At 49.5% G+C, this 24,430-nt stretch overlaps 1 protein-coding gene across 5 annotated transcripts in view; it reads left to right on the top strand.

Annotated features, from left to right (window-relative positions):
* Insr (insulin receptor) overlaps window positions 1–24,430 on the top strand; it is a 122,305-nt gene that overhangs the window by 66,271 nt on the left and 31,604 nt on the right. For 4 of the 5 annotated variants that reach the window (XM_078034778.1, XM_078034776.1, XM_078034781.1 and 1 more), the window contains exons 3-8: window positions 12,997–13,318; window positions 18,196–18,344; window positions 19,574–19,718; window positions 20,621–20,835; window positions 22,013–22,139; window positions 23,752–24,002. In XM_078034778.1, coding sequence (XP_077890904.1) covers window positions 12,997–13,318; window positions 18,196–18,344; window positions 19,574–19,718; window positions 20,621–20,835; window positions 22,013–22,139; window positions 23,752–24,002 — 1,209 coding nt within the window. Of the gene's footprint in view, window positions 1–7,975; window positions 8,022–12,996; window positions 13,319–18,195; window positions 18,345–19,573; window positions 19,719–20,620; window positions 20,836–22,012; window positions 22,140–23,751; window positions 24,003–24,430 lie in introns of those variants that run through there. The other variant, XM_078034783.1, reaches the window with a different exon arrangement.

Genomic DNA, 24,430 nt, shown 5'->3' with positions numbered 1-24,430 from the left:
CATGAGACAACCTCGTTTGTGTGTTGAAATGCGCTCCCTCTTTCTTAGCCAATATCCAGCATCCAGTCTGATGCGGGGCATCTGCATGCTTTGTTTTCCTTTTTGCGATCTCTTTTGTGCACAGGGCCTCTCAGCAGTGTAAGCAGAGGTGGAGCCAGGAAGTTTCAGGTGTAAGAGCTGCTTGCTCAGGTAGACGGAGCTGTGGAGTGGATCTGAGTAACTGGAGAAGTCTGAGATCCAGAGGCAAAGGGGCAAATGCATTGTTTTCTCTAGTTGAAACTAACATGGCCAGGAAATGGTCCCCCCCCCACAATCAAAGAATGCCATCATTTTCTAATATGTTTGAAGTGTACACACAGGAAATGCCCCCAGGAACCGAGGCCCAAAGCTCCTGACATGGAGATGCACAAGAACCTCTTCTACGGTTCAGGCCACCTGAATTATCAATTGGGCTGATATTTCATGTTGGCCTTAAGAGCCAACTCAACCAGGAAATAAGCCCAAAAAAACCCCATCTTCCTTTTGTCACCCTAGAATTTGAAATGGGTGAACCATACCTAACAATAGGTATATTTTTCATTGTGACTTATGCTTCTTTTTCTTGGTGTCTCTTCAGAAATTCAGTACATTCCAATGTTTATTTTTGCTCTTGAGCTGAGGGAACTTTCTCCCATTCCTGTTCACAAACCCTAGCCTCTGCCAGCTTGTGCACATGGCAGCCCTGGAACACGGTGTCCGTTGACGTATATATCTGAGACTACTGCGTACTCATTAGAGGAAAGCCATCAGTCATGTGAGTGGCACTTCTCATGGCCGTGATTGTCCCCATGGAAACTCTTACATAGACCCTGCACAGGGACCGATTTCACACTTAGTCTCCGGTCCTACTTCCCTGTTCCCATGGAGGCTGCTGTTCTCTCCTCACCACAAGGAAGTTGTTAAACCTAATTCCAACAAGGACACAGAAAACTTCAACGTGGAGCTAAACACGGAGAAAGAGAAGCCAAGAAGTCAAGGCACAAGGCGTCATCAGGGAAAAAAAGAACTTGGAACGTTTGAAGAGGCATCAACTACAACAGAAGCACACTTCAGAGAGTGGTTGGAAATGCAAAGGGAGGAAAGGAGGAGAACTTGGGGAGAGCCCAGCACATCCTTGATCATATAGGTTAAACTCGATTAACAGGGAGTTTGAATAATAAGGTCAATAAGATTGTGGTGAACAGATATGGACTGAACTCTGCCACAAGCAAATAATACACATTTTAAAGTGCTCTTGGAATATTTAGAAAAAAATAATCATCTGTTAAATTAAAAAAACAAAACCAAAAACCCAATACATTCCAAAAAACAGACCCTGTACTGGCCCTAATCTTTGGCTGCCACTAAGCATAATTAGAAACTTAAAAGCTTAACCAAACTAGCATGCAAGACTTCTGCATACTGCTTGATCATTTAAAACAAAAGTGACAACTCAAAATCTTTCAACTTCGATCAAGGGGGAATCACAGTACTAGAAACGTAGATTATTCTAAAACAAAGTATGAATGAGAGGACAAGTGCAGAGTTTTAAACGATTATATAGAGATCACAAAACTGAGACAATGAGTAATGAAACCAACTTATACAGGAGGAAGGAAAAAATTAATTAGCAGGGATGAACTGATTTTAAAAACTAGAACTGACAAATTCGAGAACAATCTTTTAGCGTTGTGCTGCCTTGAATGAAAATTGTTAAAAATGTGTTCCCTCGGCCATACTAGCCAAGATTCCCGTCCTTGGTGGCCACATATGGCTAATGACTACCAAATTAGACAATCAAATGGTGTGAGAAAAAGGGGGGTTGAGGATGGAGAGAAAGGATAATATAAAATTAAGAATGAAAACAGATGTGATTTAAAATCGACTAAAAAAACCATAATCTAAGCTTTGTTAATTTTGGAAATTTACCAAAATAACTTTACATATGGACCTAAGTGCTAGTTTTATTTAGATTGTTTCCAGCTGTAAGAAATGGAGATGCTGAATTTGCCCCTAAAAACAGCCATGCCTGTATCTCATCCCTTGCCCTCTCTTCATCCTTAACTTCTAAACAGCCTGTAAAATGTATATTGGGCTCAAATAGAAGAAAACAGAGAGGCAGCAACTTTAAAATCATTCCTATAGTTGATTGCCTAAAATGTGTATTATATATACAAAGGAGGAGAAACTTCAAGTCTGTGCAAAACAACCCTGGGGACTTAAATCTTCGCAAGAGTGACTTTTCAGAGCAGGCCAGGATGGCTTAATTGTGACTTGGCAACTACAAACATGCAGTCAGTTTTGTGTAGATAACTGGCTCTCCAGCCCTGATGACCTGGACTCCACTTCTTTCCCCTCCTGGGTTGTGTTCAGTGCCCAAGGTAAAAGCCTGGGTGTGTCATCCTGCTGATGAGTCCTGACCCCTTCTGAAGCCAGCCTCTTCCCCTCTGTCCCCTGATGTCTGTCTTCTCTATTCACAAAGAGTCAGAAAACCTGCCCCAGATGTAGATGTGCTGGTGTCCTTCCTGCTTGAAGTTGTTCTTTGTGCCACCCCCACCCTAGGAGGAACCAAAGTCCAAGCCCCTGGGCTCCCCACCTTTCCTCTGGCCTGATCTTCCCTCTCCACTGCTGTACTTTGCCCTTCATCAACTGTCTGTAGGTCCCTGTTTGCAGCCACGGGGATTCACATGTCTACCTATAGTGTTCTCTCCTGCAGGGATAAAACTGAGGTCACTTAATCCTCCTGTTTCTCCCCCCTCTGATTTAGCATGCACCTACTGTATGCATGACTCTGGAAAGCAGTAACCACCAAGACAAAAGTTCTTCCTTTATGTAGAGCTTATGTGTCTGTGTATCCTGAGGGCAGGGACAGGGTCTCCATCCATTTTTGCACTCTGGGTGCCTAGATGAGGCCACTGGAGGGGGACTTGGATGAAGGGCTGAATGTAATTCACTGCATCTCTCCAGGAGAACAGGATTTGAGTTGTGGCTGAGCTGGAGTCCATAAGTAGCCATTCTGTGCCTGTTCCACCTTCTCTAATGGGGATGGTGGTTTGAATAACGGAGTAAGTGAGATCTTATTAAACGACAAGGGTTGACCATCGTTTGCTGCAAAAGGACTGCACATTTTAAAGTGTGTATATGAATGATTGAGGAGGACGTTACATGAGAAGGCCCGTGTGCTGCCTGGGTTACTGGAATTGTGAATACATAAAGAATGCATTTGACATCTTCAAATGTAGAGAACACTACCCGAGCCTTCCCTAAAACGTGGCCTGTAAACTTAAAAACGTCTGAGTATGATCCTTGACTTTGCGGGTGTGCTGTCCAGGAGTCCAGAAAAGCAGACCTTCCCCTTCCCATCCCCGCCCCGGTGGGGGATTTTGCTGTGTGGTCCTGCCCTTCTAGGGGCCTCTCCCCAGTGAGGCCTAGGGCCAGAGCGTCCCTCAAGCAGTCCCACACGCTGCCACGCGGTGACCCGATCTCCTCCCGGGCACACGCCCAGCGCCGCGCGCAGCCGAAACCGCTCGGGTGGGTGTGTGATGCACACTGGCCGCGTAGTTTTCTTTAGCTGTTTTCAAAGTACCATGCACCCAGGAGAGGCCCTGGCGGGGCGCGGCGCCCTGGGAGGACCCGCTGTGGCCGCGCTGCCCCATTGAGCGCGGGTCTGGCAGCGCAGCCCGGGGGCGGGGCCAGCGCCCTGCAGCACGCCCGCCCATTGGCTGAGCGCGAGGGCGGCGCTGCGGCGGCGGCTGCGCTCCGGCCTGGAATTCACCGAAAGGAACGGAGCGCCGCAGGCTTCGTGGTGCGCGGACGCCCCGGCCTCAGGGGGAGGGGCCTCACGCCGCCTGGGCCCGCCTCCCGCGGCCCAATGGCCAGGAATCGGCCAATCCCGAGGCTGCCCTAGCGGGAGGCCCGCCCGCCCCCTCCCTGGCCTCTGTACGCACCGAGTGTCTCCTGAGAGCTCCGCAGCTGCCTCCGGCCGCACACCCACACGCCCACCCGGACAAACACTGGACCCGTCTTGGGGCAGGAGGCCCCTCTCTGGGATCCCGCTCCCTCCTTTTCCTGTCCCTAGGCGCAGCGTATTTCTTGAAAGAGCTGCTCGGCTCGTATTGGGTCCTCCTCTGTCGCGCGCGCGCGCGCGCGCGCGCACACACACACACACACACACACACACACACACACTCACACACACACACACACACACATACACACACACTCACGTACCCACGCGAACCGACCAATCTGGAAGCGCCCTCGCGGGGAGGGTCCCTGGACTCCGCGCCTTTCTAGGCTTCTGCGCGCTCCGTATTTCTCCGAAGAGCTCAGTGGCTAAATTCCAAAGGTTTTCCCTCGTGCTGGGGCCGTATTGTCAGGGAAGGAAAAGGGGCGCCTTCCTGCCTCCCGGACACGCGCTCCTGCGGTTGAGCTCCCGACCACCCAGTTGTCGAAAACTCCGGCCCTGCCCCCACTTGCCATTAAATGATTTACTAGATTCCGAGGGGAGGAATTTGGCTCCAGGGACTGGAACCTCTGAGGTCAGGGTCCGGGCCAGCGTGGGAGAGAAAGGCTTATGAATGGAAACAAAGTATATTGCTTTAAGGAGTTTATAAAATTCACACTCAGAGACCTGGGACCCGTTGTGAATGTGCCTGTGGGCTCATGATGCAACTTGCGGTTTGGAAATTTCTGGAAAGCAGTAATGTTTGAAATAATAGATTTTGAGGGTTTTTGTTGTTGTTTGTTTTGTTTTAATTGAAGCAACAGGCCTTGGAAAGAAATGTAACAAAATGTTATCGACATTTGTCACACTATGGAAACATTTAAACACTTACCAGTGGCTTTGTCTTCTTTTTCACCCTCCGGGGTGGTGGGGGGAGTTAAAGCACTGCGTTTCTGTGCCCAAGTTATTTATCATGTAGCCTGCATCTATTGCTCTTAACACTTAAATTTTTAACCTTTTGACCAACTGGTCGCTCTTTATTTTGATGTAGTTTGAAAAGAAACAAAAGTTCTACGCATTGCACCTGGATTTAATTGTTTACATTTTGCCCCATGTTATTTCTGTATTTATGAGTGCTCCTAACATGCATTATTTTTCAGAACCAGTGGAGAATCTGTTGCAATTATGCTCCTTCCTTAATTCTTTAGCAGGTTTCCCCCCAAACAGGAAAATTCCCTTACACAGTGGCAGTACAATAATCAAAATCAGGAAATTAACACCCACATAACATTTTAATCCAGTCTCAGGTAAATCTCATCAGTGGTCCCTCATTGAAAACGGTAATGCCCCCCCCCAAGTCTCAGCCTGGGGTCACATTTTGCATTTAGTTGCTATTTTAATCTGTTTTAGTCTATGAAATTCCTTGTTTTGTTTTTTTTGTCTTTTGTGACTGACAGTGTTGAAGAGCACGGGCCAGTTATTTTATAGAATGTTCTTAAATTAGATTATTATTTGGAAAGAAGACATGACCATCCTGCCCATATCCGGAAGCATCTGTTGATTTACCCCTCTGTTATTGGCAATGCTATTTGAAACATCTGTGACTGGAATCCTTCAGAAGAAATATACCTTACAGCTCAGCAAGACAAACGACTTGCATTTTACCTGAAAGAAAACTAATGTGCAAATTGAACCCTTGCTGTCTTCCACTCTGATTTTTATTTTCTCTGTCCCCCTCCAATACCCTCTCCCCCAACCTCCCATGGAATCTAGGTAATGTGGGGGCATTGTTAGGCTGAACTTGTTGAGGTCAGGGGTGTCAATTCTGAGTCACCTGTGTTTGATGCTTATGCACTACCACACAGCTTTCCTATTTTCCACAAATATCTATGACAGTATCTATCACACTGGGGTATTTGAAAAAAGAAAGATGAAATGCCAACAGTTTATTGAGGAGTCTGTAAAAGGAGAAAGCATTTATTCAAATGGACCTGTGCACCTGTGATTTTTTTGGTAATAAAGCAAAAATGATTTTACATTTTTCTGCATTATAGTTGTACACAGCAGAGAGATTCATTACATATTCACACATGCACACAATGTAACAGGATAATTTTGTCAACATTGTTCCCCCGTATTTCCCTTTTCCCTCTTTCTCCTCCTGGTCTCTTTCTTCTACTTAACTGATGTCCTTTTGATTTTCATGGATCACCCCACCCCCACCTTTCTTTTCCTTTTTCTTTAATTTTCACGGGAGAACATACGACCCTTGACTTTGAGTTTGGCTTATTTCACTTAGCACAATGCTCTGAAGTCTGTTTCCCTGCAGATGACATCATTTCATTCTTTATGGATGAATAAAACACTATTGTGTGCATACATCGTATTTTCATTACCTATTCATCCATTGCCAGACACCTAGACTGGTTCCATAGACTGGCTGTTGTGAATTGTGCTGCTATAAACATGGGTATGAATATTATCACTGTAGTATGCTGACTTTAATTCTTTAGGATAAATAACCAAGGAGTGGTGTAGCTGGGTCATGTGTTGGTTCCCAGTCTTTTGAAAAATCTCTACACTGATTGGCACTGTTTTCATAACTTCTTTATAATCCCACCGACAGTCTGTTTTCCTTTTTTTTCCATGTCCCCTCCAGCATTACTTTTTGTGTTCAAAACTGCCCTTCTGACTGGAGTGAGATGAAATCTCAGGGTAGTTTTTATTTGCATTTCTAACTGCTAATGAGATTGACCATTTTTTTTCATATTTGTTGACCATTCATATATTTTTTTTTTCTTTTGCAGAGTGTCTGTTTAGTTCATTTGCCCATTTATTAATTGGGTTATTTTGGATTTTTTGAGTTTAAGTTTCTTGTATGCTCTGTATATTAATCTTCTGTCAGAAGACTAGCAAAGATTCTTTCCCATTCTGGGGGTTGTCTCTTCACATTCTTAACACCTCTGCACAGCAAAGGAAGTGATTTTCATTTGATGCCACCTCATGTATTAACTCTTGGCATTATTTCCCGAGCTTCAGGGGCCATATTGAAAAAGTTGTTGTTTGTACCTGTGTGCCACCCTATGTTTCTTCCAGGAGTTGCAGTTTCTGGTCTGATTCCTAGGTCTTTGATCCATTTTGAGTTTTGTGCAGGGTGAGAGATAACTATCTAGGCAAGAGAAGGGAATAATAGGGATAAAAAAGTTTTTTAAAAAAGGAAGAAAAATTATCTGCAGCTGATATGATCCTATACTTACAAAATCAAACAAACAAAAACAAACTCCACCAGGAGACTTCTAGAGGTCAGAAACAAATCAGCAAAGTGGCTGGTTATTGAATCAACATACAAGAATCAAATTACTCAAAATTTAAGATAGTCAGGAATCAATCTAACCAAGGAAGTGGAAGATCTGTACGACAGCGTTGAAGAAAGAAACAAGAAAACACAAGAACACGGAGAGACCTCCCACATTCACGGATAGGCAGAACTGATGTTAAAATGGCCATATTACCAGAGCAACCTACAAGGCATTTTCCATCAAAATGCCAGTGACATTCTTCGCAGAACGAGAAAAAAGTCTTAAAATTCATTTTGAAGAAAAAAAGACCCAGAATAGCCAAAGCAATTTTTTTTTTAATATTTATTTTTCAGTTCTCGGCGGACACAACATCTTTGTTGGTATGTGGTGCTGAGGATCGAACCCGGGCCGCACGCATGCCAGATGAGCGCGCTACCGCTTGAGCCACATTCCCAGCCCTAGCCAAAGCAATTTTAAGTCCCAAAAAATAATGCTGGAAGCATCACAATATCTGACTTCAAATTATACCACAGAGCTACCAAAACGAAACTGGTAGTGGCATAAAAGCAGATACACAGACCAGTGGTACAGAATAGAAGACACACGGACTAACCCACACAGCTACAGTCATCTGATCCTCAACAAAGGTGCCAAAAATATACATTGGAGAAAAGACAGTCTTTTTAATAATTGGTGCTTGGAACACTGGTTATCCATGTGTAGAAGAATGAGAAAAACCATCTTAAAAGACTGTACAGGTATTTGATTTCTCAACTATTCTTTTGCAGTTGCTGCTGGGATATTTCAGGGTAGAATCATGTCACTGATCAATAACATTTGCTTATTTGCCTAGGAGAGGCTTTTAAAACTAGATATGGGCAGGAGGATCACATGTTCAAGGCTAGCCTGGGCAACTTGGCAAGACCCTGTCAAAAAAAAAAAAAACAAGGATAGTACACATACATAGTAAACAACAAATTTTGTGCATTTTTGTGTTCCTTCTAAAAGGATACATGAATCAAATATCCTTTTAAACTCATCTAAAAGTATAACTTACATGTAGTAAAATCCATCCATCTTAGTGTAAAGTTCTGTGAATTTTTAAGGTACATAAAAGCATAAAAACTATGCACATTAATATCACCACCTAATCTATGGATACCTGTATGCATTGGATAGTGTTTAAATCAGGGTAAACATATTTATCTCCCTGGGCTGAGGGTTTAGCTCAGGTAGAGCACTTGCCTGGCTCGCACGTGGCCCTCAGCTCATCCCCAGCACTGCTAGCCAAACAAATGGAAGAACCATATTTATCTTCTTGAACGTTAGACATTTCTTTATGGTAAAAACTTTCTAAATCTGTTTTTCCCATGCTTTGAGATGTATAGTGCATGGTATTTGTATTCACCCCACCGTGCACCAGCACCTGGGGACTCTGGATCCTCCTCCTCCTCCTCCGCTGCTCTGCCTTCCCTCCTGGCTGGCTGGCTTCTTTTCCTTCACTCTCTGGAGCTGGGGATGGAGCCGGGGCCTCATGTGCGGTGGGTAAGTGCTCTGCACTGAGCCACACCCCTGCCCTCCCACTCTAGTGCCACTCATCAGCCTCTCTCCCCCTCCCCTCCAGGTACATAGGTAAGGATAAGCACCATCAAGGTGGGGAACAGAGCTGGGCATGATGGGGCATGCCTGTAATCCCAGCAGCTCCGGAGGCTGAGACAGGAGGATGGCGAGTTCAAAACCAGCCTCGGCAATGGCAAGGTGCGAAGCAACTCAGTGAGACCCTGTCTCTCAATACAAAATAGGGCTGGGATGTGGCTCAGTAGTTGGATACCTTGAGCTCAATCCCTAGTACCATCCCCCTCCAAAGAAAGATAGGGAACGGCCCCCACTCCAAAGTCCTGTGCCCTTCCCAGCGGCCCCAGGTGGTCCCTTGGCAGCCTGTTGTCGCTGGTCTTGCTCTTTCCAGGATGTCCTGTAAGTGGAATTGCGTGGTGCACCGTCTGAGGCTGAAACGTCTGGCTGGCCGCTGGCTTTGCTGGCCAGTGTTGGAAGCCCTTCCTCGCATTGTCCAGGCTGGAAGGCTTGTGTGTTCGGGAAGTCGTTTTATTAGGGCTTTGATGATGACTCTTATGAATGAAAGGGCCAGCCCTCCATACAGCCCCAGCCCAGGAAATGGCTCTTTCCTGCTCTTACATGTGCCCTGCCAGAGCCGGTCTCTGTGACCCTAGATCATTGTCTGCTTTATATATTGCTTCCTCCAATTGAGTCTCGGCCCTCAGATCACCCAGACAGATCAGTATTAGTGACACTGATAATGACGACAATGATGATTATGCGGTTGGCTTTCCACAGCCTCATGTCCCACATCTTCGCGTTCAACTGTGGGTCAGAACTAGCCAGGGAAAAAAAAAGCACCTGTCCTGCAGACATTTTTTTCGGTATTCCCCAAACAGTACAGCAAAGCAACTGTTCACATAGATTATAAGACCTAGCACCACTTAAATGCTATCTGGAGAGGGTTTGAAGTCCACAGTAGCATGTATGTAAGTTCTATGTAAATACTACACCGTTTCGCAGACAGACATGAACATCCACTAATTGAGGTATTTGCAGGTATTCTTGGAATTTTGGTGCTTTTCAAAGATGATCCCATTGAATTCTTGCAACAATCTTAACAGCACATAGAAGATGCTTATCCCATTTTATTATGGACAAGGAAATTAAGACTGCCATTGGTGCACCGAGGAAATCTTCCTGGTATCCAGTTAGGGGGCATGGTGCCCGGTCTCTAAAGCTGAATGCATTGGATGCCTGTGGCTCCTCTGTCCGTGGATCCTGCAGGAGGCCACAGTCCCTGGTCATTTTTCCCACCCAGGCATATCAGATGCAGAGCCAAAGTTGGAGAGTCCATCACAGGTCCTGTTACTTATCTGCTGGACCTGTCTTCTCGCCTCTGTGGAAAGGAGATAATGCTACTTACCTGACTCAGGTCTGTGTGGCCTTAAACACTTCAGACACTCATAGGTCTCCTCCCCCAGACCTGCTCTTATTGGAGGTGTTGCAATCTTTCGGGATTCATCTAAAGCAGAATATGCACTTAGGCAGCTACATTCAGGACTTGTGGGGGGTGTGGGTCTCCTCTTGGGCATTCTTGGATGAATTCTTGAGCCACTGACTAAGAATTGGAGTCTCCCCCAAAGTCCTTCCTTTGCACCTCCCCCTCATTGGGCAAGTATCTCTTCTGAGCTCCTGCTGGATACCTATTTTAGGAGTGGGTGCAGTAACCTTGTCCCCTAGGAATCCCCTCTAGACAAATAGTTGAAAAATGATATTGGATTTTTTAAGAGTGATAAATGCTATATGGAAACTTTAATAAGATAATGTTTTGGAGCATGGTTTGAGAAGTAGAGGCAAATTTCTTTGGAAGGATCTTTATAATGAGTTGGGACCTAAAGAATGAGAAGGGGATGGTCATGAAGGGACAATGGGTAGGATACTCCAGCCAGTTAGGATAGCAGATGCAAAGGCCCTGAGGTAGAACCAAGCCTGGGTGTGTCGGGCAGGAGGGAGCCAGCACACTGCTGCCCAGGGCTGGGAGGGCTCAGTGAGGCTAGCAGGGACTGGGCCCCATGGGGCTTATAGACATTGGCAAGGAGTTTATTTTTATTTTCTAAGGCTGCACTGTCTCATACAGGAGGTGGTAAATCACTGTGGCAATTAAAATTGGGAAAAAAATTAAATGAACTACAGTTAGAAGTTTAGTCCCTCGGGAGAAATTGGAACTTTTGTGTACTGTTGACTGGAATACAAAGTGGTTCAGTCACTGGAAAACAGTAGGCGCTCATCAGGAGATGACTAGGATGAGCATTCGATCCTGAAGCTCCACTTCCAGGTGCCTTGCGTGGAAGAGCCAAGGCAGGGGCGCGAGGAACCTTTGCACACCCGTCCGTGTTCACAGCAGCGTGGCTCACAGAAGCCAAAAGGCAAAAGCCAACGAAGTGGCCGTTCGTGGATGAACGGATAAACCGACGCGGCTGTCCACACAATGGGCTGTCGTTCAACTGCTGAAGGGAAGGAGGGCGCGGTGCCTGCTGCACCAGGGGGGAACCGTGGGGACATTTTGCTACGTGAAATCAGCTAGATTTCCACAGACGGACAAAGGAGTCCACCCTCAGGAGGTCCCTAGAGTCGGCAGATTCACACAGATGGAAAGCGGAACTGTGGTGCCGGGCTCCGGGGTTTGACAGGGGCAGAGTTTCAGTTTCAGCTTGGGTGGATGTGACAGTCCTGGAGGTGGGTAGCGGTGACCCCCACTGCACAGTGATGTCCTCAATGCCCCCCGACTGCAGACTTTAAACGGTCAAGATGCCAAATTTATGCTACGTGTATTTTAGCAATTTGCACTCGCTGCATCCATAGCCCGGAGGGGCAGTGGCTGCTGTGCTGGTCAGCACAGATAAGGACCATTTCCATCATCCCTGACGGCCGGATCAGCTGGACAGTGCCGCTCGGGGAGGAGGGACCTCAGGGATGCTCCTGTTCCCTGGGTCTGGCTGGTGGGAAAGTCCGTCGTCGTAACTACAGAGCCTGATTTTGGATGAATAACAGCCCCTGGCTTCCAAGCCATGTTCAGACGGTGCAGGGAGCGTGGGAGGGCAACACCTTGGAGAAGAGGCCAGGCCTGTGGCCAAGGGCCGTCTGGCTTCTGTGAAGCTGTCAGGAGCCTGGGAAGAGGGTGCCCAGGACAGATGCCAAGGGGCTGAAGTTGAGAGGTGACCAGGCAGCCATGAGTAGAGGGGTCCTGGGAGAAAGGGCCGGTGTGACCAGCGGTGGAGGACGCTGGGTGGAGGCCAGCCTTGGGTTCAGTAGCTTCCAACAAGAAGGTTCCTCCTGCCAGATCTGCAGACGGGCTCCCCGCTCACCTGCAGGGCTTCTCCTTCCTATTGGGTCATATCTCCCTTCCATCCTCCGTCCACCTGTTCACATGCCTTCTTCAGCCGACTCTGTGCTCCCGCAGGTAGCGGCTGTGGGGATCCCCCAGCCCCCTGCAGGGGCTGCAGCAGCAACATCAGCTTAAGCAAAAGAAATTTTTTTGGGGTGGGGCGCAGCACTTAACCCTGTGCCTTCAGTTTCCTCATCTGTGAAACATGAAGATAACCTATCCACTTCACAGTTGGGGTGAATCTGGCTCTCTGGAGCTAACGGTGGTATTCCTAGGAAATTTGCTAGCCATTTGTTAAACCCAGGCATTGTTAAAAATTGTATAAGACTATGATCAAATTATGTCCAACACCAGGTAAGAAGTTCTCACACTTCCCATTTCCTAGTTCTGCGTGTTTCTATTATTGGTGCCTTTGAGATTATTTGCTACTTTGTATCTTTGATAGATTGCACCTACAATTGGACATACTGTTTAATGGAATGCTACCATACTCGTCTTGCCAACTCTTTTTGGTGGCTTCTTGTGGGTGACCTCAGTGGACCCTAGAAATTGGCAGATGTTTTTGAGTTGGGGTCTCTCTGCCCCCTGCCCTGTGTGGTGTTGGTATTCCAGGCTCGGCGCTGGTTCTGAAGCTTCAGTGGGTTCATCAATAGGCCTGGCACGCGGCGGGAGTGTGGAACTGTGGCTGTTTTGTTATTTTGCTTGGCTCCCACTCCCGGGCCATAGCTGCTGCACGTGCAGGCAGAGTGGGCACCTCAGTGACCAGCTGTGCTCTCTCTCCCCCTCTCCAGTTTGCCCGACCATCTGTAAGTCGCACGGCTGTACCGCCGAAGGGCTCTGCTGCCACAGCGAATGCTTGGGCAACTGTTCCGAGCCCGACGATCCCACCAAGTGTGTTGCCTGCCGCAACTTCTACCTGGACGGCAGGTGCGTGGAGACCTGCCCGCCCCCGTACTACCACTTCCAGGACTGGCGCTGCGTGAACTTCAGCTTCTGCCAGGAGCTGCACAACAGATGCAAGAACTCGCGGCGCCCGGGCTGCCACCAGTACGTCATCCACAACAACAAATGCATCCCCGAATGTCCTTCCGGCTATACCATGAACTCCAGCAAGTGAGTCCTTGGTGGGGTGGAGGGAGGAGGGCCCTGAGGGGAAGGAGCGTGGGCTGCTGATCACGCCCGACACTGTCAACCATGGGTAGAATGGGTGCTGATGGTTTGCCTGTTCACGCTGTGCGCAAAACCAAAGCTGCTTGGCCCCAGCAAGGTTGCTGCTGTGGAGGGCTCTGCCCAGGGATACGCTTGGGTCTCTAGGCGACATTTTGTCCCCTGTTTGGGTCCTGGGCTCTGGAGCGGGAGTGAGCAAGCATTTTTTCTAAAGGACTAGCATCTTAGATGTCCTTCCTTGCCCCTGGGCCCTCCAAGGTCCTCCCGGAGGTGGTTGCCTCCTTGTTAAGCCAAGGATGTGACTGAGGCTTTCCGTGTCGTCCCTACGGGAAGCTAGACAGTGATGGTGTCAGCCCGTAATGTCCCCAGGAGGAAGAGACCTGCTTCTGCTGCACTCGTGGGCCTTTGTCCTTGGAAGGACAGTGCGAACGATTCCTACAGTCTGGGTGGGAAACAGCAGGGCGGGCTGTCTCTCTCTGGCCTCAAGCCAAATTCTCTACACTTGCCATAGGTTTGTGACCATGTCTTTGGTTTCTAAGAAGAGAGATTTCGATGTCTGGGGTCATAACCATGCTTTAAAAATCTGTTTCCTGGTTTTTGTGTTGAGGGTTTAAAAAAAAAAAAAAAAAACTTCACCACAAAACAACAGAAAAACAAATCAGAAACAGACGCATGTCGGGTGGCCTCGGGCTGACCTGCTTACGTAAAAAATCTTACTCTTCAGACTTGAGAATTAGCCAAGCGAGAGTGTTCTGGTGGGAAATTTTATTTCCCTGAGTGGAGAGGGCAGGAAGGAAAACAATCTTTATTTCAGTTCTTATGAACCTTTCTTTAGTGTTTATGAAACCTGAAAGTACAGCATGTTTTGTGTTATTCATTTTTGATTCATTAAAAAAAAAAAGTCAAGTGGTCTTGTTGACTGAAAATAACCCTTTATGTCACCTCTGCTTTCTGGATGGAACTTATTTTTTCCTGGTCAGTTTAACAGTAAGGCTGGGAAAATGATCATATTCCTTTGGATTCATTTCTGCCCCCCCCCATTTGAATAGAGACAGGGTTTTAATGACTTAGGGGAGATATTTGTTTAAAAGACATCAGCTTTAAGCTGGGCACGGTGGTGCACGCCTGTGATCCCCATGGCTCGGGAGGCTGAGGCAGGAGTATCTTAAGTTCAAAGCCAACCTCAGCAAAAGCAAGGTGCTAAGCAACTCGGTGAGACCCTGTCTCTAAATAAAATACAAAGTAGGGCTGGGATGAGGCTCAGTGGTTGAATGCCTCTGAATTCAATCCTTGGTACCCTCAGCCCCCAAAACTAAATAAAAGATAATTGGCTTTAAATATAAGGCATTTCCCCCTCACTGTATTGAAGGCCTGAGAAATACAGCAACTTCTTTTGATACTCTCATTGAAGGTGTGTTAAAACTTAGAACAAACCCCAAGAAGCACCAGGGCGTGGCTCAGTGGTCAGCGCTGGCCTAGCGGGTGGGAGGCCCTGGGCTCTATCCTAGCACCACCCAGAAGAAGCACACAAAAGCCACCTCTCTAAGAAACAGCCGGCACCTCGCTTCCCATAAAAGTACTGCATCATTTTACTTTGTAGTTAAAAGCTTCAGAAATAATTATTTAAAATTTTATTTTATGGAGGCCTTTGTAGTACTATTGTGTTTTCTAATGTGGTTTGATATCAAGGAGGACCAGATATGGGTTTTTTTTTTTTTTCCCCCCATTCTGGGTGGCTTATCTGGATACAGTTCTTGGTGTATTTGAAGCAGAGTTCTGGGAAGTCCCATCAGTTGGTCAAAATGCATCCCATCTGTGGTCACCCAGAGTGCCGGTGGATCAGCAGGGTGCGCCTTCCTGAGATAAGGGGAACCAGAAATTTGGTGTGTGTGGGTGTCTGTTGGGAAGAGGGGGAGTTACCCCCAATCCTCGACTGTCTCCCACCCCACTGGCCCCTGCTCATCAGATCCCTGCCCAACTCCATCCGTGTCTGCACCAAACACCTTGAATGTCCTCTTTGGTCACCGTCCTGCTTCAGTTACACATCGTGGCCCAAGTAACCTTTTTCCTTCTTGCCGTGCTGGGGAAGGAACCCAGGACCTCGCACGTCCTAGGCCAGGGCTCTGCCACTGAGCTGCACCACCCCAGCCCTGTGGGAGCTCTAAACACCAGCCACCTGATCATGCCTGGAGGCCCCCAGGCTCTCACCCCGCGGATGTGCACCTCCAAGGCCCCTCAGGTTCCCAGGGGCTCCGTCCCCGCTGCCTCCCTCTTGCTGTAGCCTTGGGACTTCCCTCCAGCCTTTTGATTCCCCTTCTTTCCTCTGCCTCGGCACCAGCTGCTCTCTCCTAGAATGCTTCGTCCCTCAGTCCCTGGATGAGGGACTCCTGTCCGTCCTGCAGGTTTAACTTAGAAGTCACCTGCATGGAGAATGCTTCGTCCCTCAGTCCCTGGATGAGGGACTCCTGTCCGTCCTGCAGGTCTGAAGTCACCTGCACAGAGGACACATCTCCTACTTGTGGCACCTGACTGCTGCTTAACTCGTTTCACAGCATGTTTCACTAGCTGATATTTCTGCTGTCCCCCCTGGGTCATGAGCTTTGTGACATCCGCCAGCTTTTGCTGTGTGAGGAGTCGCCCACGGTGCCTCGTGGTGTAAGCGACTCTGCGTTCTGAGGTTTTGTTTGTTGTCTGCAGCTCAGTTTGGCCAGGGCTGGTTGGTGGTGGCTGTATGGTTTAGGATCACTTCTCTCGGTCACCTGGGGCCTCTCGGTCACCTGGGGCCTCTCTCCATGAGATCTTTCACCCCAGTGGCCAAGAAAAACAGGCCCCAAACTCAAAGAGCTCTTCAAGCCTCCACGTGCATCACATTTGCTAATATCTCAGTGGCCCCGGAGAGTCGCACGGTCCAGCCAAGATTCCACAGGTGCGGAACAGCCCTTCCTGGTGGGAGAGGCCGCAAGAACAGCAAAGAACTCGTGGCCACTCGTCACTTCCCACTAAGATAGCAGGGAGCCGGGGTTGGCGACGGGCCAGAGAGTGAATATGTCCTCCACTGCAGTGACTCAGTGTGGGCTCCACAGTCAACAGCAGGCTGAGGAGCTTCCTAACCAAGGGGCGTGGCTGTGCTCAGTAGAATGGTATTTGAAAAAGCAGGTGGCCAGCTGGACCTGGCCTGTGGGCCATGGTTTGCCAGCCCTGGGCTCAGAGCCCTGCTTGTCGCATAGGTGTAGAGACAATGAAAGAACTCAAACATTTGGTCGCGGCTGTGTTTGCAGCCCAGCTGCTCTGACCATCCGGGGCTGCTGCACACAATTCGACATTGACCACCTGTGGTCAGCACCAGACTCCATGGGCTTAAGCCTCCATCCCCCACAAGACGACTGTTACTTCGGATGCCAACTTTGTGTACTCGGGGGTCCTCAGAACACCCACACTGCTGACAACTGGCTGTAGGTTGGCGGTCTCTCACAAATGCTTTGGGTTTGGCGATTCATTAGCAGGACTCGGAGCTGACATAAGCCCTCGGGTACAGTTGCACCACAAGGGACACACAGGGCGAGGTCTGGGAGAGGCGGACGCAGGGCCACCCAACTTTGGCCCTGTGGACTTGGAGCCTGCCACCTTCTGGCACATCCATGTGACTGGCCACCATCCAGGGAACTCCACTCAGCTCTGATGCCTAGAGTTTCTGCCGGGGACTCGGTCTGTAGGCATGATGAGGGAGGTGTTGGCCACAGGACTGAACTTCACCTTCAGCCCCTCCCTGGAGGTGGGGCCGCTGGAAGCTCCAACCCTCTACTCCTGGGATTGGTGCGCCAGTGACCGGTTCCCACCTGAAGGTATCTAGGTGCTGCCACAAGTCCCCTCCACGTTTCCAACACTCCTGACAAAGACATTCCTGTCCTACAGGGAATCCCAGGAGTTCTCGAAGCTCTGTGCTGGGAACCTGGACAAAGATCCCATGACCAGTCCCCCCTCGGCATCCCTGGAGGACTGAGTCCAGGACCTTCTCAGATACCCAAATCTGTGGCCGCTCAGGTCCCTTGTATAAGACTGGGTACTACAAGATTCAGCGTCCTTGTCCAGCATGCTGGCAACGCAGTGCTTTGGGTTTTTTGCACATGTATGACAAGTTGCTACACTTCATTGATCGTAACGAGCACAAAGCCTGCACGTGTGCTATATAGATGCAGTTTTTTTCTGAATAGTTTTTGTCTTTGGGTGGTTGAATCCATGGGAGTGAGACCCATGGATACGCAGGGAGAACTGTACTTTTTTTTTTTTTTCCTTAAATACTAAAGTCTGAAGATCCGCATCCGTGGAGATGTGTAAATGATCACTTATTCGTGGATTTTTGTTCTAGTAATATCAGAGCATCGATGACAGGTTCTTCGTGCTCTGTGGTCTCTGTATTTCACCCATGAGGAAACAGACTTTGAGACGGGAACTTTGGGAACACGGTGGTTTTGTGTGACAGAACCCCAAACTTCCACTGGCGTAAGCAAGATCACAGGAGTTTATTGGTGCCTGTAGCCAGAAAGTGTCTCACTTTGGGTGGTGGTTTTTACCTGAGGATAATGTGGGTTGACCCAGCGGAGGAGGGGATGCTCTTGGCGTTGAAGGAGTGGAGCCCAGAGATGCTGCTCAGAGCCTGTAATGCGCAGGACGTCTGGCCTCCGTGCTCCCGCCGAGGTCGGGGGCGCTGCTTAGGGTAACCGCCTAAGTGTGTCACTGGGTCCCTTTGGAGCCTGTGGTCTGCCGTGCCAGGTAGGGGGAGCCCTGTGTGCCCTGACCCCTCTTTCTCTCTGTTCCAACCTCAGCTTGATGTGTACCCCTTGCCTGGGCCCCTGTCCCAAGGTCTGTCACCTCCTAGAAGGCGAGAAGACCATCGACTCGGTGACGTCGGCCCAGGAGCTCCGAGGCTGCACCGTGGTCAACGGGAGCCTGATCATCAACATCCGCGGGGGCAGTGAGTGCTCCGGGGGTGGGCTGCTCCCTGGGAGCTGTGGAAGCCACTCTGTTCCTAAGGTCATCGAGGCGCACCCTTCAGTGGCTCTGCCATCCGCAGTATTAGGCCATTAGTTTGCCTCAAAATTCCAACCGCTCAGGCCTGGCCCCATCTACTCTGAAATTCTCATCTTCCAATTAAGAGTTGGGGCATCAGGAATCTGTGTTTTTAACAAGTCTGCCTTATTGTAGCGAGCAGACCATGTTCCCCTGTGCGTTAATTTATCCAGAAAACACTGATTGAATAATCACAGCCAACAAGGCAAACACTTGGCCAGGCTGGAATTAAAAGAATAAGCTCGGCTTTGGGGCCGTGACGGGCAGCAAAACAGGTAGAGGATGCAGTAAGAGAGAGTAATTTTCTCCTCTGAAGGGCCGGGTAGTGAAGATGGGGTCCTCTAGCATGCGAGGATGGATCAGCAGGAGACTTTGAGGCTGTAACTATTGGGAACATGGTGGTTTTGTGTGACAGAACCCAAAACTTAAACTGGCTTAAGCAAGATTAAAGGACTCCCATGAATACCCACATCCATAGATGCTCAAGTTCCTTGTTGGCACAGACCTTACACGCAGCCTCCCGTAGACTTTGAATCATGTCCAGAGACTGGTCATACCTGTATGATGTACAGGCCATGAGGGTAGTTGACATGCTGTGTTGTCTATGGAGTAATGACAAGAATGACATCTCGACATGTTCAGTGTAGATGAATTCCACCCCCCTCAACCCCCCAATTTTTCTGAGCTTCAGTTGCTTGAGCCCATGGATGCCAGGGGCTGGCTGTCTATAGCTATGTGGGCCTCATAATCTCCATCATAACATCCCGGCTCTGTGGTTTTAAGTGTGAAAACAGTCGTCCATGCAGGTTAACCAGTGGGCAGAGCTCTGTTCCAATAAATCTTTATCTATAAAACAGTGTCCTTTGCCAACCTCTGAAACAGAGAAGAAAGCAGGTTGCTATTTTAAGAAGTTTCTGGTCTAGGGAAGGAAGCTTAGAGAGGGTGGTGGGAGAAGCCAGGCCGATGCTGGGGTAATATTCCCAGGCATGAGGCTGGGGTATGCTTAGCTGATGGGGGAGCAGCAAGACGGGTTTGTGTGAACAAGTCTGGAGACCCCTGGGCAGCGGGCTGCTCTTAAGGGGAGATGAACGGACTTCTACAGAGCTCACACACTCTCCCTCCCTCCCTCCCCAGACAATCTGGCAGCTGAGCTGGAGGCCAACCTCGGCCTCATTGAAGAAATTTCAGGGTATCTCAAAATCCGCCGATCCTACGCTCTGGTGTCCCTCTCCTTCTTCCGGAAGTTGCGTCTGATTCGAGGAGAGACGCTGGAGATCGGGTAGGTGGGCTACTTCTGGGTACGGCCATCAGTGACACCTTTGCGCTGAAGCTCTGGTGTTTCCTGTGGATGGTCCAGTGCTGGCTAGGCTTTCCCAGGCTGGAGCCCTGCTGTCCAGCGCAACCCAGTACAGGTCACACCCGGGACTGACATGTCCCAGTAGCTGCACTTTAAAAACTTGAAAAGAAACGGGTGAGATTAATTTTCCTACCCATTATATCCAAAAGGCTATTTCAACACGGCATTAATTTAAAAAGGAATTCTCCAGAAGAGGTTGGACACCTGTGTTCTCGTGCCGAGTCTTTGAGACGTGCTTTCCCCCTCCAGGACAGTTTGGGATGGCCCCCATCCAGGGCTCAGTGGCCACGTGACACAGGCTGATGGCTTCCGAGTTGCAGTGCGGGTCTCGACGTTTCCCTTTTCCCACCCATCACCTGCTGGTGGCTCACTGGTTTTCCAAAGCTCAGATCTAACCAGGTCACAGAGCTGACGGGGAGTAAAACCTTGAAGGACCCGCTCCCTGTGGAGGAAGTCCGTGTTCCTGGGCTGGTCTGGCCTGCAGTGCACTGGGGGCCGGGCCCACTGGGCATCCCTGGGGCCGAGTGGCCTTCTTTGGTTTTCCCAGCTCCGACACCTCTTTCTCAGTCTCTCCTCCCTGCGAACCCAGTCTCGGTCCAGCCATGGTCTCGCCTCCCCTTCCCTAGCTCAGACTCCTTCCTGGCCACAAAAATGAGCCGGCCTCCCCGTTCTCCTGATTCGATAAATATTCCCGGAGTCTGTCCTTGGAAGTGGTTGGCACCGAGGTTGTAGCACGGGATGAGATCGGCCCCCGGCCCAGCACTGCCCTCTCAGAGCTGAGCAGGAGATGCGGCCAAGTGACCAGGACATGTGTGTTCCTGCAGGAATTACTCTTTCTACGCCTTGGACAACCAGAACCTAAGGCAGCTCTGGGACTGGAGCAAGCACAACCTCACCATCACTCAGGGCAAACTCTTCTTCCACTACAATCCCAAACTCTGCCTGTCGGAAATTCACAAGATGGAAGAAGTCTCCGGAACCAAGGGGCGCCAGGAGAGGAATGACATTGCCCTGAAGACCAACGGCGACCAGGCATCTTGTAAGTTGTGCTGCTCTGGGGCTCTGGGCCCGTGGCCCAGAAGGTGTGGCTGCCCTTCCTTGGCCACCGCACTGGCCTGCGGGAGGCGCCACTGTGCCCTGGTGAGTGCGACTCGCCGTGTGACAGGCGGGTTCGGCACCGCTCTTCTCTGCGTCTGGTGCTGGGAGATGCTGCAAAGGCTGCGTGAATGAATGAGTGGCACCTTCTTGTGTAAGTGTCAGACTTGGTGCTGATGCCGAGGCTCCCGAGTGGACAGCATGCCCGTTCCCACCCGTGTCCTCTGGGAGACAGAGCCGGGAGGGTGGGAAGGGTGCTGAGGGCAATGCCCGTGACATAGGGGAGAAGGAGGAGCAGCAGGCAGGAAGGGCCTCTTACGACAGTGTGGCTCTCGCCTGCGAGCAGAGAGGGAGGACGGAGGCCGGGATCAGGAGAGCCTCTGTGCAGCTCCTGGGAGTGGAGGCAGTGGTGGTCTAAAGTCTTGCCTGGCACCGGGAGGATCAGACCCTTGCCCAGCTTGGCTGTGCTGGAGGCTGACCGGGGAGAGCCCAGCCAGGCAGGAGGGTGTGGTGGGTGCTGTCTTTGCAGCTGCTGCGGCTGGAGGCTGTCCCTGGTCCTGTTGGGGAATTGGCCCCTTGAGGCAGGACGCTGTTCATCGAGGGTTAGGTTGGGGTGGAGGGCAGGAGGGCGATTGCATCCCAGGCCCAGGGAATGACTCAGCTGGGTCTTTCCAAGGTTTATTGGTCCCAGTCTGTCAAAGTCATTTGGCAGGTGTCTTTGTGCCCAGGAAGGAGCATCCTCTCCCATGTCGGCTTGCAAGTCCATGAGCAATGTGACTTCTGCAAAGTCCTTGTCTAGATAGCCATGGGCTGGTTGTCCTCACCTGGACACAGGCTGGGGATACCCAGATGTCACCCTTATTCAGCTTTGTCTGCCCAATTAATTGGTTGGCATGAAGCGCCACATTGCACAACTTGTGCTTGGCTTCCAGTGCCTCCCCAGTCCAGCCTCAGCAGGACCCGTGCTCTGCTCTGCTGCTGCAGGGACCAGACCCATTTGGGGAACAGCATGTGGACATCTCCCTCTGGCAGCCCTCCGGGAAGTGTGGGATCCCAAGCTTTGACCTGACACTATTCCCTACTGAAGTAGCTTGATTTTTTTTTTTTTTTAACTTTTCCAGGTGAAAATGAATTACTTAAATTTTCTTTCATTAAGACATCTTTTGACAAGATCTTGCTGAAATGGGAGCCGTACTGGCCCCCTGACTTCCGGGACCTCTTGGGATTTATGCTCTTCTACAAAGAGGCGTAAGTAGAAGGCTAAAGAGTTGTGGAGTGGGGTGGAGATGGGTGCTAGATTTGCCCCAGGGTGTTCTTCTCTGTGCCCCACTTTCTCCTTGTAGAATAAATACCTTAGGTATCTTTTATTAAAAAAAAAATTTTTTTTTTTGGTAACAGGGATTGAACTTGGGGGCACTCGACCACTGAGCCACATCCCCAGCCCTATTTTGTATTTTATTTAGAGATGGGGTCTCACTGAGTCGCTTAGTGCCTCACTTTTGCTGAGGCTGGCCTTACATTTGCCACCCTCCTGCGCCACTAGGATGACAAGAGCATGCCACGCACCTGGCCTTAGGTTCCTTTTAACCACCTTACTAGTTGATGGTATACAAAGTTGATAACACCCCCTTTTGTCAAAAGTAAAATTGAAAGTACAAAGTTTTTCTTTGGTCTGGATTTTTCTTCTCTTTTGAGACAACCGTGCTGTGTTATCCAGGCTGACCTCCAATCCTTGGCTTCAAGAGAGTAGCTAAGACTAAGGTATGGCAGGGGATCTGCACTCTTCCATTTGCCTGTTTGCTGTACCCAGGAGTGCAGTCTGCAGAATAGGTTTTCAATTTTTTTCCCCCAATAATTTTTTTATTGTGGCAAAATGGATATCACAAAATGTACCCTTGTTTAAAAGTACAGTTCTGTGGCATCGAGTATACCCAGAGTTGTACAGCTGTCACCCCCCTCCATCTCCAGAAAGCTTCTGTCCTCAGAAGCAGAAATTCTGAACTCATTAAACCACGTGTAGTATTTTTTAGCATGTGATTGGGCTGGGACTTTTTTCCTTTTGTTTTAGTACCAGGGATAGAAATGCTGAGCCACATCCTCAGCCTTATTTATTTACTTACTTGGAGACACTAAGTTGCTAAGGCTGGCCTCAAACTTGCAATCCTCCTGCCTCAGCCTCCTGCACTGCTGCATTGTAGGCGTGAGCCACTGTCCCTGACTTAGGCTAGGAGTTTAAGGGAGGCAGCAGAGGTGGCTCTAGGAGTCATAGTAATCAACATTCCACATGTCAAGAGGTGTCACATGCCAGTCAAGAACTCCCAGATGTTCTGTTATATAACATCATTGATTCATGGGCCAGTTGCTGCTGTTACGGATGTCCCTCCTCTTGGGATGTGGCTATGTCCTGATAACCTGAGTTGAAAATATTGTCCGCCCAAGGGCAGCGGCCACACCTAACTGCCCAGACACCCTCGCTCTGCAGCAGGCACACTGCAGTGCTTGCGCTCTTCACCTTTGCAAGCTGCCTGGAGCCACCAGTTCTCACACTGTGGGTCGCTAGCCCCGGGGATCAGAATTCAGATCTAAAGGAAGTCCACACCATCTTTGCACCATCAGAAAGTTGACGATGGTGAGTGGGACCTCGGGCTGTCATTGTGGTCACTGAGATGTCAGGGCTGGGGGCTCCTTGCTCTTTGGCTGCTGTCATTTTTCCTGGTGGCAGAGGGTTGTTAGGTGAGAAAGCAGCAGCCCTAGGGCTGGACGTCTCCCCCCACCACCCGTGGGGCTCTGAGAAGTGGCCACGTCGTGACCTCGAGGGACTGCAAGGGTAATAACTCTTCCTTCTGCTTTGTCTCAAAAGCCCTTATCAGAACGTGACCGAGTTTGACGGGCAGGATGCCTGTGGCTCCAACAGCTGGACCGTGGTGGACATCGATCCCCCTCAGAGGTCTAACGACCCCAAGCCCCAACACCATCCCGGATGGCTGATGCGGGGTCTCAAGCCCTGGACACAGTACGCCATCTTTGTCAAGACCTTGGTCACCTTTTCTGATGAGCGCCGGACCTACGGGGCCAAGAGTGACATCATCTATGTGCAGACGGATGCCACCAGTACGTATGTTTTGTGAATATGGATTTGTTCCCAGGGGGGGACCCTGCCAGCCGCTACGCAGGGGACTTCTTATGGCTACTGGCTTCTACAGGAGCCGAGTGCTGAGGGGGATGTGTTCACAAGATGAAGCGGACCCACAAACCTCCTTAGGGGGACTATACAGTGTCCCCCTCTCCAGAGCTCCATGCTTTCTAGGACTTTGATCATGTGAGGTCAGCCACAATCCAGAAATATTTGATGGAAAATTCCAGAAGCAAACCATTCATAGCTGTCACTCGCTCACTGTAGTGAATGGGCGTAGCTGTTCTATTATGGCTGGTCTCTCTCATTGTGGCTGATCTATAATGAGTTTCTACCGTAGGGAGGCCACAGTGTGTTCAGGGCTCAGGGCTGTGTGAGGCTTTGGGCATCTGCTGGGGGCCGCGAC

Source organism: Ictidomys tridecemlineatus, chromosome 2 (assembly GCF_052094955.1).
Source record: "Ictidomys tridecemlineatus isolate mIctTri1 chromosome 2, mIctTri1.hap1, whole genome shotgun sequence".
Classification (NCBI taxonomy): Eukaryota; Metazoa; Chordata; class Mammalia; order Rodentia; family Sciuridae; genus Ictidomys; species Ictidomys tridecemlineatus.
This window is presented reverse-complemented; position numbering and strand designations above follow the sequence as displayed.